Source organism: Typopeltis vanoorti, chromosome 4 (genome assembly GCF_054136105.1).
Source record: "Typopeltis vanoorti isolate ZY-2024b chromosome 4, IOZ_Tvanoo_1.0, whole genome shotgun sequence".
Classification (NCBI taxonomy): Eukaryota; Metazoa; Arthropoda; class Arachnida; order Uropygi; family Thelyphonidae; genus Typopeltis; species Typopeltis vanoorti.
Window position 1 is genome coordinate 140664332 of NC_143552.1, and position 14506 is coordinate 140678837.

Below are 14506 nucleotides of genomic sequence, written 5' to 3' on the forward strand. Positions count from 1 at the left end.
ATAATTACTATTTTGTTATGATATAATATCGTCTGCTTTTTTGTTAAATTTACGCGGTTAGCATACGAATTATTGTTCTATTTCTACAATCAATTTTACGTCCAAATGAATTCTGTAATTTCTTTTGCTATAATGTCGTCTGCTTTTTTGTTAAATTTACGCGGTTAGCATACCAATTATTGTTCTGTTTCTGCAATCAATTTTATGTCCAAACGAATTCTATAATTTCTATTTGCTATAATGATATAATGTTGTCTGCTGCGGTTAGCATACAAAGTTTTTTCTATTTCTACAATTAATTTTACGTCCAAAAAAATCGAATAATTTATATTTGCTATAATGATAAGAATGTCGTCTGCTTCTTGTTAAATTTACACGTTAACGAACGTTTTTTTTTTTTCTATTTCTACATTCAATTTTACGTCCAAACGAATTCTGTAATTTCTATTTGCTATAATGATATAATGTCGTCTGCTTTTTTTAAATACGCGTTAGCATTGGAATCCTTTCATTTAAGTGTTTTTAATTGTTAGCTTGCAGTAGTTTTTTTTTTTTTTTTACTGTATAAGATTATAATTTTCATGAATGATGTATTTTAATTGACTTAATTGTTAATTTCCAGCTTTCAGCGTTTTCATAATTATTCCTTTTTTCTACGAGATTTTAATTAGCGCCACCTTCAATAGTGCCTCGTATCAGTTTCATGAACGCTAGCGTTTAATTGACGTAATTGGTAAAGTTTGTCATTTTTCAACTTTTTTTTTTTTTTTTTTTTTTTTTTGCGGAATGACTTTAATTGCACGCTTTGTATAATTTGACTTCAGAATTAATTTAGATGTTTCTGAGCTGTTATTTTTCTCGCTTTGTCAAGTACTTCTGTTTTTTTTTTCCTGTTGAGTTTAATTAATGATTTTTTTTATGTATGGTTTTGTAATGGGTAATGACTTTCTTTTAAGAGAATTAATACGCCATTTACTTTGATTACATGATTTTTGACTTTGAAAGTATGTTTACTATGCTTTTCAATTATTAATAATTTACTTTTAAGTGTGTGCGTGTGATAAATACGGTTATTGGTTTTTGCTGTTTAATCTGTAATGTATTTTAAACAAATATAAGAAAAATGACTAGTAAGTCTGATTATGCTTAAATAATCCGATTTATATCCAAACCTGAAATTAACCTCTTTTTTTTTTTTTTAATAAAACTGCTTAATCTTTACTAAACAAGCATGAAAATGATCAGACAATCATAAAAGTGTTTCTCAATAGCATTTTTGCGTTCTGACGTCACAGAAATTAATTCAGAGCCGTTTTTATTATTTATTTAGAAAGCAAAGGCAATTATTTTTTTCTCTTAATTCAATTTAGAAAAATAGTACAAATCATTTTTTTTTCCCAACACCTTTTCTTTTCTAAACATTTGTAAAATTAGTCCGATAAATATTCCGCTTTGTTCTTGAATTTTTTCCCCTTTAGAAGATCAAAAAAAGGGGGGGAATTAATAAGTCACTTGAGCGGGGATGACAATTGGACTGTAAGAATTTAAAAATTTATGCTTGTGAATTGTCCATGACAAAGTACGTCCTTTTAACAATAATTCCCTGCGTTTGGATGCGAATAAGAAGTTTTTATTATTATTAACATTGTTAACCATAAAAAATCTAATGAATCACATCTGGCCATGCAGAATGAAAGCCGAGTTTGATATGTTTACTCGTTCATCGTACGCGACACAAGAAGCACAGGCAACAGAGGAAACATGTTTACACTTATGCCTTGTATTATTATTTTTTACACATACAATTTTTTTGTATCGCTTCGAATCGTTTTCTCTAATTTTGATATTAAAATTAATTTTAACAAATTTTAGTAGAATCCGAAATATATTACAATTAGTTCATTGGAAAAACAATGAACTAATTGTAAAGCTGATTATATAAAATATAAAGCATTATTTTTCAATGTTTTCAAAATTGTAATTGGCTTATTGTTTTGTTTCAGTCAAAGGAATCCTCATCAGTTTTAAGTTGTGACATTTCTTCGGACAATAAGTACATTGTCACCGGTTCAGGAGACAAGAAAGCCACAGTTTACGAGGTCATTTACTGACCCCTAATCCTGATTGTAGTCCAAACTGTACATAGACTTTATTATTCTGTGTAATGTGATGTGAATTTAATAAACTATTGCAATTGCCTTTCTAGTCAGTGATGTTTTTTTTGTGGGTGTGTGTAGGATCCCTCAACAATTCCAAGGCAAGTGATCAAATTTTATTGAACAAAAGGTACTTCACAACAAACTTTTGACATAAAAGTTTGTTGTGAAGTACCTTTAAGGTCTCAAAAGAAAGATCCTCAACTTTTTCTAGCCTTTTCCCCTACCAGGGTAAAAAAAAAAAAAAAAAAAAAAAAAAAAAATCCGATTTTAAGTCATGGACTCAGAAAATCGACCGTAAAACACACACGAATACGTTCAATAAATATTAGTTAGGAATAAGAATACAAGATGGCGACAGTTGTCACATTTCGTTATTGTACAGAGTCCGTCGAAAAAATGTATACACGCGTCAGCAAAAGAAAAAATTGTAATACTAAATTTATACAGACATAAAGGGATGAGTACAAGTTACCGTTGACTCCTACAATTACACGAGGTACTCAAAGTGGTTTCATTAGCATCCAGACACTTACTATTACTGTGAACCACTGCTTGGACAACGTTGGCCAAAGTGTCTATTGGGATTGCTGCGCATGCCGTTTCAATTTCTTTCCGAAGGGCCACCAGTGTAGCTGGTTTTCTATGATAGATACACTACATCCTTTAGAGTCCTCCATAGGCAGAAGTCCAAGGGTGTTAAATCAGGAGAACGTGGAGTGAACTCAAAATGGTCTTGCGTTCCTCGAATGACAATCGTGCCTCGGCCATTTTTTTTTTATTTTATTTTTTTATTTTTTTATTTATTGTCCTAACGGTCACATGTTGATGCTAGTATTAATGTGAGTTTTTTGAGAGATTCATACTACACATTACTACCGTTATTCTATTCAACTTAGAGAGAAGTCCATAGATCTCTGTTCAAGCGTGTATACATTTTTGACGGACTCTGAGTCTGAGTATAATTCAGAGTCTCAGACTCCGAGTCTTGAAGAAATGCAATCCGCTGCCGAGATGATGACGGATCAACCATCTGTCAAATGTCGAGGAGTTAGGAGCCAAAACAGTGCCCCCCTCCTTAACCTTCAGGGAAATGACATTTCAAATGCGAAGAGAAAAAAAAAAAAAAGTTATCTCGCAACAAAAACGTTTGCTTTCTATGAGCAGCGTTAATGTCGACGTAATTAGATACAAATAAGACATCCGTTTCGAAACCAAAATTGGAGTGATTGGACATATTTTCGTAGCGATTCAAAATACTAAGGTTCATTAATTTTCATCTAATCAAAGTGGAGTTATTGTTGTTTATAATTTTCAAAACGTTTTCCCTAATTTATATCCTGTAAATGGTCAGATTGAAACAAAAATGAAGACGAGTTGACAAATTTTTGTAAGGATTATAAGTACCAAATTTCAACAAAATCAGTCCATCCAAAGTCAAGTATTTACCATGCGTACGGAGGGACAAAACGGAAACGAAATCTTCATCCCCCGCCCCCCAAAAAAATCACGCTGTCTTCTTTTTTTTTTCTTTCTTTTTTTTTTTCTCAATCACTTTGCCAGTATTTAAAAATAGAAGGAAGCGCTTAAGACGCGCCCACTTCAAATGAGACCTACAAGAAAACATTTTAAAATGAAATAAATAAAACAGCACCAACAACAAAACTCCATTTTTCTATTTAAATGAAGTCATTAGTTATGTCATTAACACTAGATGGCAGCATATTAGAAGAAAAAGTTACTGAATTTGTAATGATTAAAAAAAAAAAACACCATAATTTAAGAACCGACAATTATTTTTTTCGTATCATAATAAAAAGAATAAAACAAACAGCTTTTTTTGTTTTTGAATAATTGAAAAGAAAAAAAGATCTAATTGGAGCGAACTTAAATTTTACACGCTCGTTACTACACACTCGAATAATCAAAAGAGAAACAAATAAAGGCATCAACTTGATCGGTATGTAAAAGACTGAATACCAGACAAGAATAACACAACAACATCCGCTATAACAATAGATAACGTCAATCTTTCCCACACAGTTGAACAATTCAAAGTAAATAGATCCCGATGTTATATCTATCATGTGACTACTTAACATTTAAAAAAAAAAAAAAAAAACGGCGGATGGGGGGGGGGAGCTTTGCCACTTAACGAAGGCATCAAAGTCTCAGCTGTTTGCTGTTACGTTCATTAAAGGCATTGAGTGCTTTCGGAACCCCATTGATCCTTGCTGTCTGGAAGTAACATTATCTCTTGTCTCGCAGGCAGTGGTGACATTTGAAAGAAGTGACGACTACCACGCCTTCTTTTGTTGAAAAGAAAAAATTAATGAGGTTTCACCTATCGCAGATAGGGGTGGTTCTTTGATAGCGTTCGATTGGTCTTGGAGCATAATGGTTGTACCAGTTGACGACTTGGAAAACAAAAGTGAAGAGAAATGGGACTGTTGTATTGTGGTCTGTTAGTGCAAAGGTTTCTGTACACAATATTCGACGTCGGTTTTTATCTACGAGAAGGCAATGATGGTGGAAAAGCAAGGACAATTCCGGTCTTAGTGACAGCTTATGTGACCAACCAGATGAAAAAATATATCGTGTAATGTTCCTTTATTATCTGTTAAAATCGTTAATCTATTAAGGAAATATTTGACACAATGGCTGTCATAAAAAAGGTCTATAGACAAGTTCGTGACGAATTTATTGATTAGGAACATTTTATGCAGTTGACCTCTCCCCTGTGTCGTAAAGTTTGTAGAATTTCCGATCTTCCACTCCTTTATTGGACTGCCCCAGTTGTTTGTAAAGGAAAATGCAAATATAACGTCTTCTGCCATCTGGTGGTGTGTGTGTATATATATATATATATATATATATATATATATATATATATATATATATATAAAGCAGAAACCTCTTGTTGCCATGGAAGCATAGCGTCAAACATACGTTGACTACTCTTACCACCTGGTATGTCAAAGTGAAATCAGAGTATTGTATCAGTGTTAGGCCAACAAGCTATTATACACAGATGTTTAGTTCTGTTTTTGTAAGTTATAAGATTTTTTTTTAAAGTTATAATAGAATTTTCAGTTATTTTTATTTATTTTTAATGAAATTTTTAAGACCAAGGGACCTACTTGCCTATTCAATGGTAATTAAGTTTTGTAATTTATGCTTAATCTGATTTACTAGCTTGAGTTTGTATGATACAATAACGCTAGACCTGTAGATGGCGCTTTTATTTTATTTTTTTTTTTTTCCAAGATTCGAATGACAATTTTTATTTCTTAAATTTCAAGTACAAATGCGTAAAGAAAAATACATGATAGTTCAATGTTTCATTCATAGATGGCTCTGATTCTTTGTTTCGAACGATTTTCTTTCTTTTTTTTTTGTATTATACAAACGAGAGAAACATTCACTTCTATTGCCAAATAAATAAACGTAATACAAAAGAAAATAAAATCACTTATTTTCCGAAAGTTTTTTTTTTTTTTTTTTTTTTTTTTTGCAAGAGGTTGTTCGTGTACACTTTGAACTGTCATTGAAGTCGAGAAACCTTGACATTGAAAAGGTCGAACAATGGACATAATTGACAATATCCTTTGCAGAACAAATCCTAAGTGTTTAGCACTTATTAGGAAATGGATAAATTCTACTCGGCCATCGTAATTGACCGCTAGGGGAGAATACGATGACACTTTTCAAGTGTAATTTACCGAAAGAGAGAACGCTCTCTTTGAGCCGGTGACATCTAATAATCGCTAAGAATTGTGTGTCGTGAGCCTTTGCGACACCCTTTAATTGTCCTCTTGACATGTGGGGGACCGGGAGTATTGGCAAGTGTGTTACTTAAATTGAACATTACTCATAAGAGCGTCCTTTTTAAGTGACTTATTATAGAGGGCGCAATTTTTCCCCCTTGGTGATTTCATATGACAGAACACGTCTGCTATTACGATATCTAAGTCTGAAGAAATTGGTTTAAATAAAAAAAAAAAATTAAATTAAATGCACTGATTCGTGTTTTAAATGAAATGCGCAGGCCGTCTTTTCTGTTTTCTAATAAACAGTATAAAAAGATAAAATTTATTACACTATTTAAAATAATTAACATTTATAATTGAGTATAAACCGACGTATGTCAAATACGCTGTTATGCTCCACCTAAACAAAATTCACCGGTTGTGCGCATGACGTCACATTCCAATAAATAAACAATAAAAACATGAATTTTGCATTCGATGCTTTGTAAAAATATTATCATTAAAAAAAGAGGGGGGGGGAGGCAGAGAGAGATTTTATTTATTCAAAATTTCAACATTTTACTGTTGTGATATATATATATATATATTTTATGTTAGATTGACAGAAAAAAGTAGGAATCATGAAATTTTTTTCAACATGACGTCATAACAAAAGAGCTTCGGGCTGATAAACCTGACAATGCTGGCATGTCATTTATCCAGTACGGGTTTTTGTACGTATTGTAATTTCTGCCCGCTTGTTTGCAAGAATATAAATGTATTTGGCAATACAAGAAAAGTTGATCACATCATTTAAATAAACGAGGCCACAGTTCTTTTTGTTTTTTGTTTTTTTAATTAATTCTGGACTGCAATTTAGCGATCATCCACTACATCTCAATCACAAACTATACTTGCTATTCAGTTAAAAAAAAAAAATATATATATATATATATATAAGGATCCCGATTATTTTAAATCGAAGTCCCGGATATATTGTAGCTATCTATTGATAAAACTTTAAAATTATCATTTTAATTAAAGTGATGAATAATTTAATTATATTAATTAAAATGATTTTATTTAAAATATAATCGTTGCTCAACTTTTTTTTTATATAAAATCAACAAATACATAGAACACGTTTTTTTTTTTTATCAAAAATAGTTGATGTTAATCATATCAAGTGGTTGAGATTGTAAATATATCTTGGAATTCTCCCCCCCCCCTCATTTTTTTTATTTCATTTTTAATTTTAACAACTACAGTTCGACTTAGCTCTTCAATTCTCTCTCCTTACTTTTTTTTTTTAGATACGTTGTTGAATAATAGCAACTTCATACTGTTACATATGGTAAGATTTAGGAGGCTTTATGTATTTCTCACTTCATCTCGAAAAAAAAAAAAAAAAAAAAAAAAAACCTATTGAAGATTTCCATTGATCAACAAGTCGGCCTAAAATTCTGCTATAAAAGCCACCTGGTACGTGCTTTAAAATTCTCCTGCTTTCTCTCTATATATAGTGGAATTCTTGAAATGCATGCAATTTTCCTTTCTTTCCGTTTTTATTTATTTATTTTTTCTTATTATCCCCAAAGTAAAACATCTACAAGAATTGCATCTGTTTTTATAGCAAACGTTGTCTGCCACGCAATCGATAAACTAGCAAAGGGCAACCCTATTACAATAAATGCTTTTGTGTTTCTCCTTTTTCAAGATGCGGCAAACCATTTTTGGGGGGGGATTTGAACGCTATTGGAATTTTCTGTCGTTTTTCTTTTGGGGATCATGGTAAAATATATACAAGACTTAATTTTTTTAAATTAAAAAAAATTTTTTTTTTTTTTTTTTTTTACGTAACATGCAAAATTTAACCAGATATGAAATTATTAAATTAGTACAATATGCGAAATAAATAAGTACATTCTTTTTTTTAGGTTCCATATTTCAAAAAATAAAAAAAAAAAATTGCCGGAAATAAAGATGACCACTCAATCATGGGTTGCAGGTTCAAATTCCGTCATACCCATGGATGTTTCTAATGTCTTTTAGTTGGAAACTGAACTTCACTGACCTGTTTTCTGGAGGCCTGAAGTGGTTTGAAAAAGATCCATATTTGATCTCTAGAGTAGGGTTTCGAGATTATGTACAAAAATAACAAAAATAAGCCTTATCTCAGTGCTAATGTTCTGTAAGTTTTGCAAAACTTTTCTTGGGTGGAAGTCACATTTATAAAAAAAAAAAAATTACAGATATTCTACAGTAATATTTGAACAATAGATTTTGTCGCATACGGAGAATACCATAGGATTCCATGACAGCCCGTGTTATATTTTGGTCAATATTATCAAATGCTTTTTGGAAGTCCACGAAACATCAATATATCTTTTTGTTCTTTCTTCGAGCTTTCTCTGCTATTAGTCTTAGTGCGAGTGTTTTTTGCACTGTACTTCGATCTTGTCGAAATCCGGATTGCTCATCCGGAAGTGTGCCTCCATATGCCCCTTCAGGCGTTCTGTTAGTATTTTGATCAGCACTTTGCCAAGATGACTCATTAATGCAATAGTTCTGTAATTGGTGCATTCTAATGCACTGCCTTTCTTATGAAGAACCAAGACCGATTTTTTCCACTCTTCGGGGGAATACCCTGATCTCCATATTTCATTACACAGCTTATGCATTTTTTTACAACTGATTCTTCCCCATATTTTAGCATCTCGCCTATTATGTTGTCATTTCTAGGACTCTTGTTGTTCTTGAGATGTTTTAGCCTTATTCACCTCCTCTTCCAAGATGTAATTTTCAACGATCTCTGCTGGTGGAAAGATTGCTTTTAGTTCTTTGATTACTTCTGTTGCAGTATCATTTAGTTGATTTTTATATAGTTCGCTGCAATATCTTGTCCATCTGTGTATGATTTCTGTCTTGTCCATCAATACTTTACCATTTTCATCTTTGACTGCTACTGATCTTGTTTGCCACTTCCTATTGACATTTCTTATACGTTTGCAGACCTCTCTAGTTTTGTGTTCTCCGTAGTACTGTTCAATGTCTTTACACTGGTCCACCAACCAGTTGGCTTTATCAGATCTTGCTGCTTTCCGTACTTTATTGCATTTTTGACGGTATAACTCATCTGCTGCATCTGAATAACTCTTTTAAGTTTCAGTTCTCTTTTCTCTTGTACCAATTTTAAGGTTTCCTGAGTTATCCATTTCTTGTTGATCTTTTCTCTTTCAGGAATTACTTCCTCTACTTCTTTTTTTTAGTAGAGGAAGCGCTAAAAATATACAATAAAAAGTTCCCTACATCTCACTGTGGAGGCGGCAAAGATGTTTCTTTCTATCGGTTCCTATTAATGAAGTCACTCGTTTGTTTTTAGGGAAATGGGCGGAGTAACAAAGCTAGCAACGTATCCAGTTGTTTTAGTTTATTTCGCAGTAGTGCTGAGCCTGAATTTTTTCGTATATCGGTATTCGCGTAATTTTCTGCTACGATGAACCATTTTGTTACGGTAGGACCTCCCGCGACAAGTCACTTGGGGTCTTATGCTTAGTTTCCAATATGCTGTTCTTGGCCTGTCTTCATTTAGTTTTGAGACTCTAGCTTTAGTCTCTAGCTTTTTGGAACATTCCTTTGTACTTCTGTTTCAGTTTTAGTCTTATATTCGCCATCACTAAGCTGTGGTCCGAATCAATATCAGCTCCTTAGAATGATCTGCACTGTTGAACCGAGGTTCTCCATTTCTGGTCAATTAATATCAGGTCGATCATATTCTTGTGTTTGCCATCGAAGGAGCGCCACGTCCATTTACGACAATCTTTTTGTTGTTGGTATTGCAAATCATCAGGCTGTTATCCGTGGCAAATTCCAGAAGCATCTCTCCACGTTCATTTCTTTCTCCATATCCAGATTTTCCCATAACTTTTTCCCATCCTGTTATTTTTGCCAATCTTTGCATTCCAGTCTCCTCCAGTGATGAGTATATCCTGCTTCGGCACCTCATCAATTACTAGTTGTAGATCCCTGTAAAATCTCTCAATGTTTTCATCTGCACTCTCTGCAGTAGGCGCGCATATATTTGAATGGTTCTGATATTAAATGGTTGGGCACTGAATCTTGCAACCATTATTCTTTCACTAACTAGTTTGTATCCTATCATTGCCTGACAGGCCTTGTTACTTAGCAGGAAACTTACCAGAGAACTCTTCCACCATTCGATTCACCTGACAATGTCCATCTCATTTCTGAAATACCCAATGTATGACATCTGTATTTCTTCTTGAAGCAACTGCAATTTTCCAGTTGACCAGCGTGTACGGACATTCCATGTGCTAATTGATATTTCATCCTTTACAGGCCTGATTTTGATTTTTTTTTCTTTGTTTTCAGTAACTGATTTTTCGATCCAATCCTGATTACTCGATTGGGGACGCGAACCTTGTTTGACCAGGCGACGTCCGAGCGGGCATGAGTCTTTTTTTTCTTGTACTTTGGCATCAGATTTCAATCGTGTTTTCTTTTAACTGTCAGCACATCGACACTTATCTGACAAACCCTTAGTCTTCCTTGAAGAAGCTTGGGAGAGAATCAGAAGGAGCATTATGAATATGTATGGTATGTTTTTTACAACGCAAAATTTTATAGTCAAAGCATTGTTGACTATATAGAGCGCCTACTAGTGGAGGAAATGCGAACTGCTGCAACAATGGGTGTATACTTCACTCACTGCAACACAACAGTGATAATAAAAATAAAAAATAAATAAAAAGTCCTTTATTGTGCTCCATGAAATTGTGGCAAATCTGTAAGAGACACGAAAACCCATTTGTAATCTTTCTTCAAGAGAAAACATAAAAAATAGGTCATGGTATTCTCCAAATAACTCAACAGCTGAAACAGATTGCATATATATATATATATATATATATATATATATATATATATATATATATATATATATATATATATATATATATATATAATGTTTATTAATTTAATTTAAATGACTTTATATATATATTAAAATAAATGGTTCAAGTAAGTAAACATGGGATCAGAAAGCAATGCAGAATATTTAATACGTGCACAACTCATCTCAACAAGGAAACAGATACCAGCTTACTCTGCAGCCAAATGGAAACAGCAACTGAAGCCTTAACCAATTGTAAAGCAATGATTAACAAATATTCAAGTTAAAACTACAAGGTTCTCATTAAAATAATGAAATAAAATCGAATATGCTGAACTGAACAAACTCGATCAACCCCCCCCCCCCCTCACTAATGTCTTCTATTTCCCAAAGGGCAAAGATAACGACGTTTAGCCCTAACTAAACGTTTTTCGAATGTTGCTGGGCAGCTAAACTGCACCCTTAGCTGATCACAAAAATTGGCTCAAGATTATCATTAATTTTTATAGACATCCGGAGAAGTGTAAGGCAGACAAGTGCCGCCATCTCGTGAACCTTAACCCTCTATAATACTGTCTAAAATAGTGAGCGCTACGGTTGATTTTCTCGAGATGCGGGATTAAAAACAGAGTTTCTGGAGAGAACGGAAAAAAAAAAACTTCTATAAACTTCTTACTTAGATCATTCATTATTACTGATTTTCAACAGAAGACGAATTTCTGCAAATGCGCACAACAATTCAATGAAGCAGTGCGATGTTCTGTTATTATATATAAACAGTATTATATAATTTATTTTTGTCGGATAACTGCTTGTATTTCTTTTTTAAAAACTTAGTGTTACCAGAAATAATGGGAGTGTAAGGGGTAGGGCACGAAAATAGAACAAAACCTCAGACACGCGGTTCTTGTTCTCCTTACTTGTAGGAGCGATAAAGGGAGAGGAATGCCTATCTAAACTGGAGGAGGGAAAAAAAAAAAAAAAAATTGGAGTTCTACATCTCGATATTATAAATCCGGGCAATGCATTTTTATCATTCATGTCTACCTAGTTCTTTGTTCGCTCGTGATCTTGTGGCAATATTTTCAAGGAGTGACAGAAATGTAAGAAACGATCTTTGACAAACTGTCTTGAAAGTGTGCATAACACTGGCAGGTGCACAAAATAAAACAAATGGCCAGCATTGACAAGAGGTGGAGAATAGGATAGTAACAATTATTTATTTTTATGCCTCTCTCCTCCTCTTCCTAACATAAACTGCGAAGCTATTTTCACGGGTGAGGTTTGGAACACATTTTTCATCGAGCACTTGTTTTTTCTTTGAACACGATAAATAAGGTCTCGCCTGGTAGACAGCCATATTCTATCGCGTTTAGATTAAAAAAAGAAATAAAAAACGGAAGAAAAAAAAACACGTTACAACAGCAACAATGTTGAAAATCGTTATTTTCCTAACACATTCCAATCTTCAACTGTTGCATATTTTCACGTATACTCGAAAAAAAAAAAAAAAGTATTTTTATTATGATTACGCATTTCCGAAATGCGTTTTATTGTTACAACGTCAAGCTTATGTAACACAGAAAGACGCGTGTAAAATACTCGAATTTCCGTTGCTTCACCATCGCCCTCTAACGGCCATTATAGCCAAAGCATCAAAATCTGGTAAAAATGCGATATCAAATGGAAGTGCCTACTTTTTCCTCGGTACGTCTTCACAGCTCCGAGATATAAACAAGCAGAGAAGCGTCAATTTCTGGTTTGTTTACAGGCTCTCGCGAGTGTGCTCAAGTGTCTGACGGCTCGAGACTGTCAAGAGGAGAATCATAGTTTGTTCACACTGTGGGAGTAAAAAGTAAAACGTCCTTTTCTCATGCTGCGTTCAGCAGAACCCGCTGAAGCGTTAAGGAGAGAGAGAGAGACAGAAAGAACGAAACGAACGCAGAAAGCCGCTGAGTAGAATGTTTTTGGAGCGGAAGATAATTAACTTCATTCAGCACGCAAATATCTCTGATAATCGTGGAAATGGGCGCAAATTACTGCGCGTTTTAAAAGGGCTCACGAGTTTGTGCCAGGAGCGAACAAATGTTGACGGGGGGGAGGGGAGGGAGGGAAGGAAAACAGATAAAAATTGCCACATGTAATTAGCTGCGGTGATTAACAGGCCTACATGCAGTAATTAACGTTTTAAAATGAATATTACATTCTTTTAGTCTCTTGTCAAGGCTCCTTTTGAACTTGTCACTGCCTGTTACAATGCACAGTTCGTTTGGCTTTACGGGCTGTGAAAAGAGGCAGAAATTAAAATGAAAAAAAAAAAAAAAAAATTTTTTTTCCGTATAGATGGCGCTTTAGTGATGACCTACGTTTTTTTTTTTTTTTTTTTTTTTTTTTTTTGTAGAAAATAGTTAATAAATAGTCATGCAAGCAGACTGTAGCAAGTAAAGAACTCATTTAAACTATTGACTTCGCAGAAAGAAGGACAAAGAAATTGCGGGAAAAAAAAAAAAATGAAACACCATGAGACTAGATGCGCCGAGAGCTCGTGGGTTGACGTAGAAAATGAACGACTTCTGAGATAGCGAAGTGGAGTTACCACTAAATAAGTGTCATCGCGATGCAAAATTAAAAGCAAAAAAAAAAAAAAAAAAAGGCGAAAGAAGCTTTTTTTTTTTTTGTCGACTTTCTTTAAAATTAGTCGGGACGAAAGATCCTCAGAGCATTACAGCTCTGCATATTTGTATTGCTTGGGAAAAGGCTCGAATAAAGTCGACACTTTGTTTTATGGATGAGTCAACAATGTGAGTGACTGATGTTTATCTAAAAAGAAGTAAAAGAAGAAGGAAAAAAATATATATAAGACGCTACAGTAACTGTTTCGACGCTGTTTTCGTGTGTAAGAACACAAGCGAACATACCCAAAGGGAACAGGGGAGTGCTAAGACACGACGGCTCAACATTACCGCAGTCTATCTTCTTTCTCAGCTTCTACAAGACATCCCTTGCGAAATTAACAGAGTTGCTTTTAAAGACAGGCTTCCTACACAGCAGATGGATACTTTTTTTTTATTTATTTATTGAGGAAAGAGGGGGGGAGGGGAAAGAAAGATACTCAACATTATCATGCTGTTCTCTTTTAATGATTGCATTTTTAGGGGGATTTTGGTGTCGAGTTTTGTTGTCGTTGGATAATTAGACTAGTTCAGGGATTAAAAAAAAGGGGGGGGGGAAGAAAGATAAGGTATTATAACCACAGTATTTTCCTTCATAACCAACATTACCAGACGTATTTGTTTGCTTTTAGAGTTTGATGAAATGCGTTTATTAATTTAACCGCCAATAAGTTTCTTAATTTAGTAATTTTTTGCGTTTTTATGTGTGGTTTTGCATCACTGAGTGAAGAAATCTGTTCATTTTTATTTTTGTTTACATTTGATTAAATTATCATTTTTTATGCACGCCATTTTTCACAATTATCAATATTTTTTTTTTGCAAACGATCACTAGATGGCGCATGTGCAATATTAATAATTTCGACACGTATTATTGTTTTTTAAAAACTGTTTTTTTTTTCGATATTTTCTTGCAAATGATCACTAGATGGCGCATGTGCAATATTAATATAATATACTTTAGTAACCGTGTATTATTGTTTTTTAAAAAAAAATGTTTTTCATGCTAATTTTGGG

The 14506-nt window shown here is 33.5% G+C and overlaps 1 protein-coding gene across 2 annotated transcripts in view; it reads left to right on the top strand.

Annotated features, from left to right (window-relative positions):
* The window catches only part of LOC150107722 (transducin-like enhancer protein 4), a 113180-nt gene extending 110975 nt beyond the window's left edge, over positions 1–2205 (top strand). For both annotated transcript variants that reach the window (XM_090392026.1, XM_090392027.1), the window contains one exon: positions 2004–2205. In XM_090392026.1, the coding sequence (XP_090248152.1) occupies positions 2004–2111 (108 nt within the window). In that variant the 3' untranslated portion in view covers positions 2112–2205. The remainder of the gene's footprint in view (positions 1–2003) is intronic.
* Positions 2206–14506: the final 12301 nt, after the last annotated feature.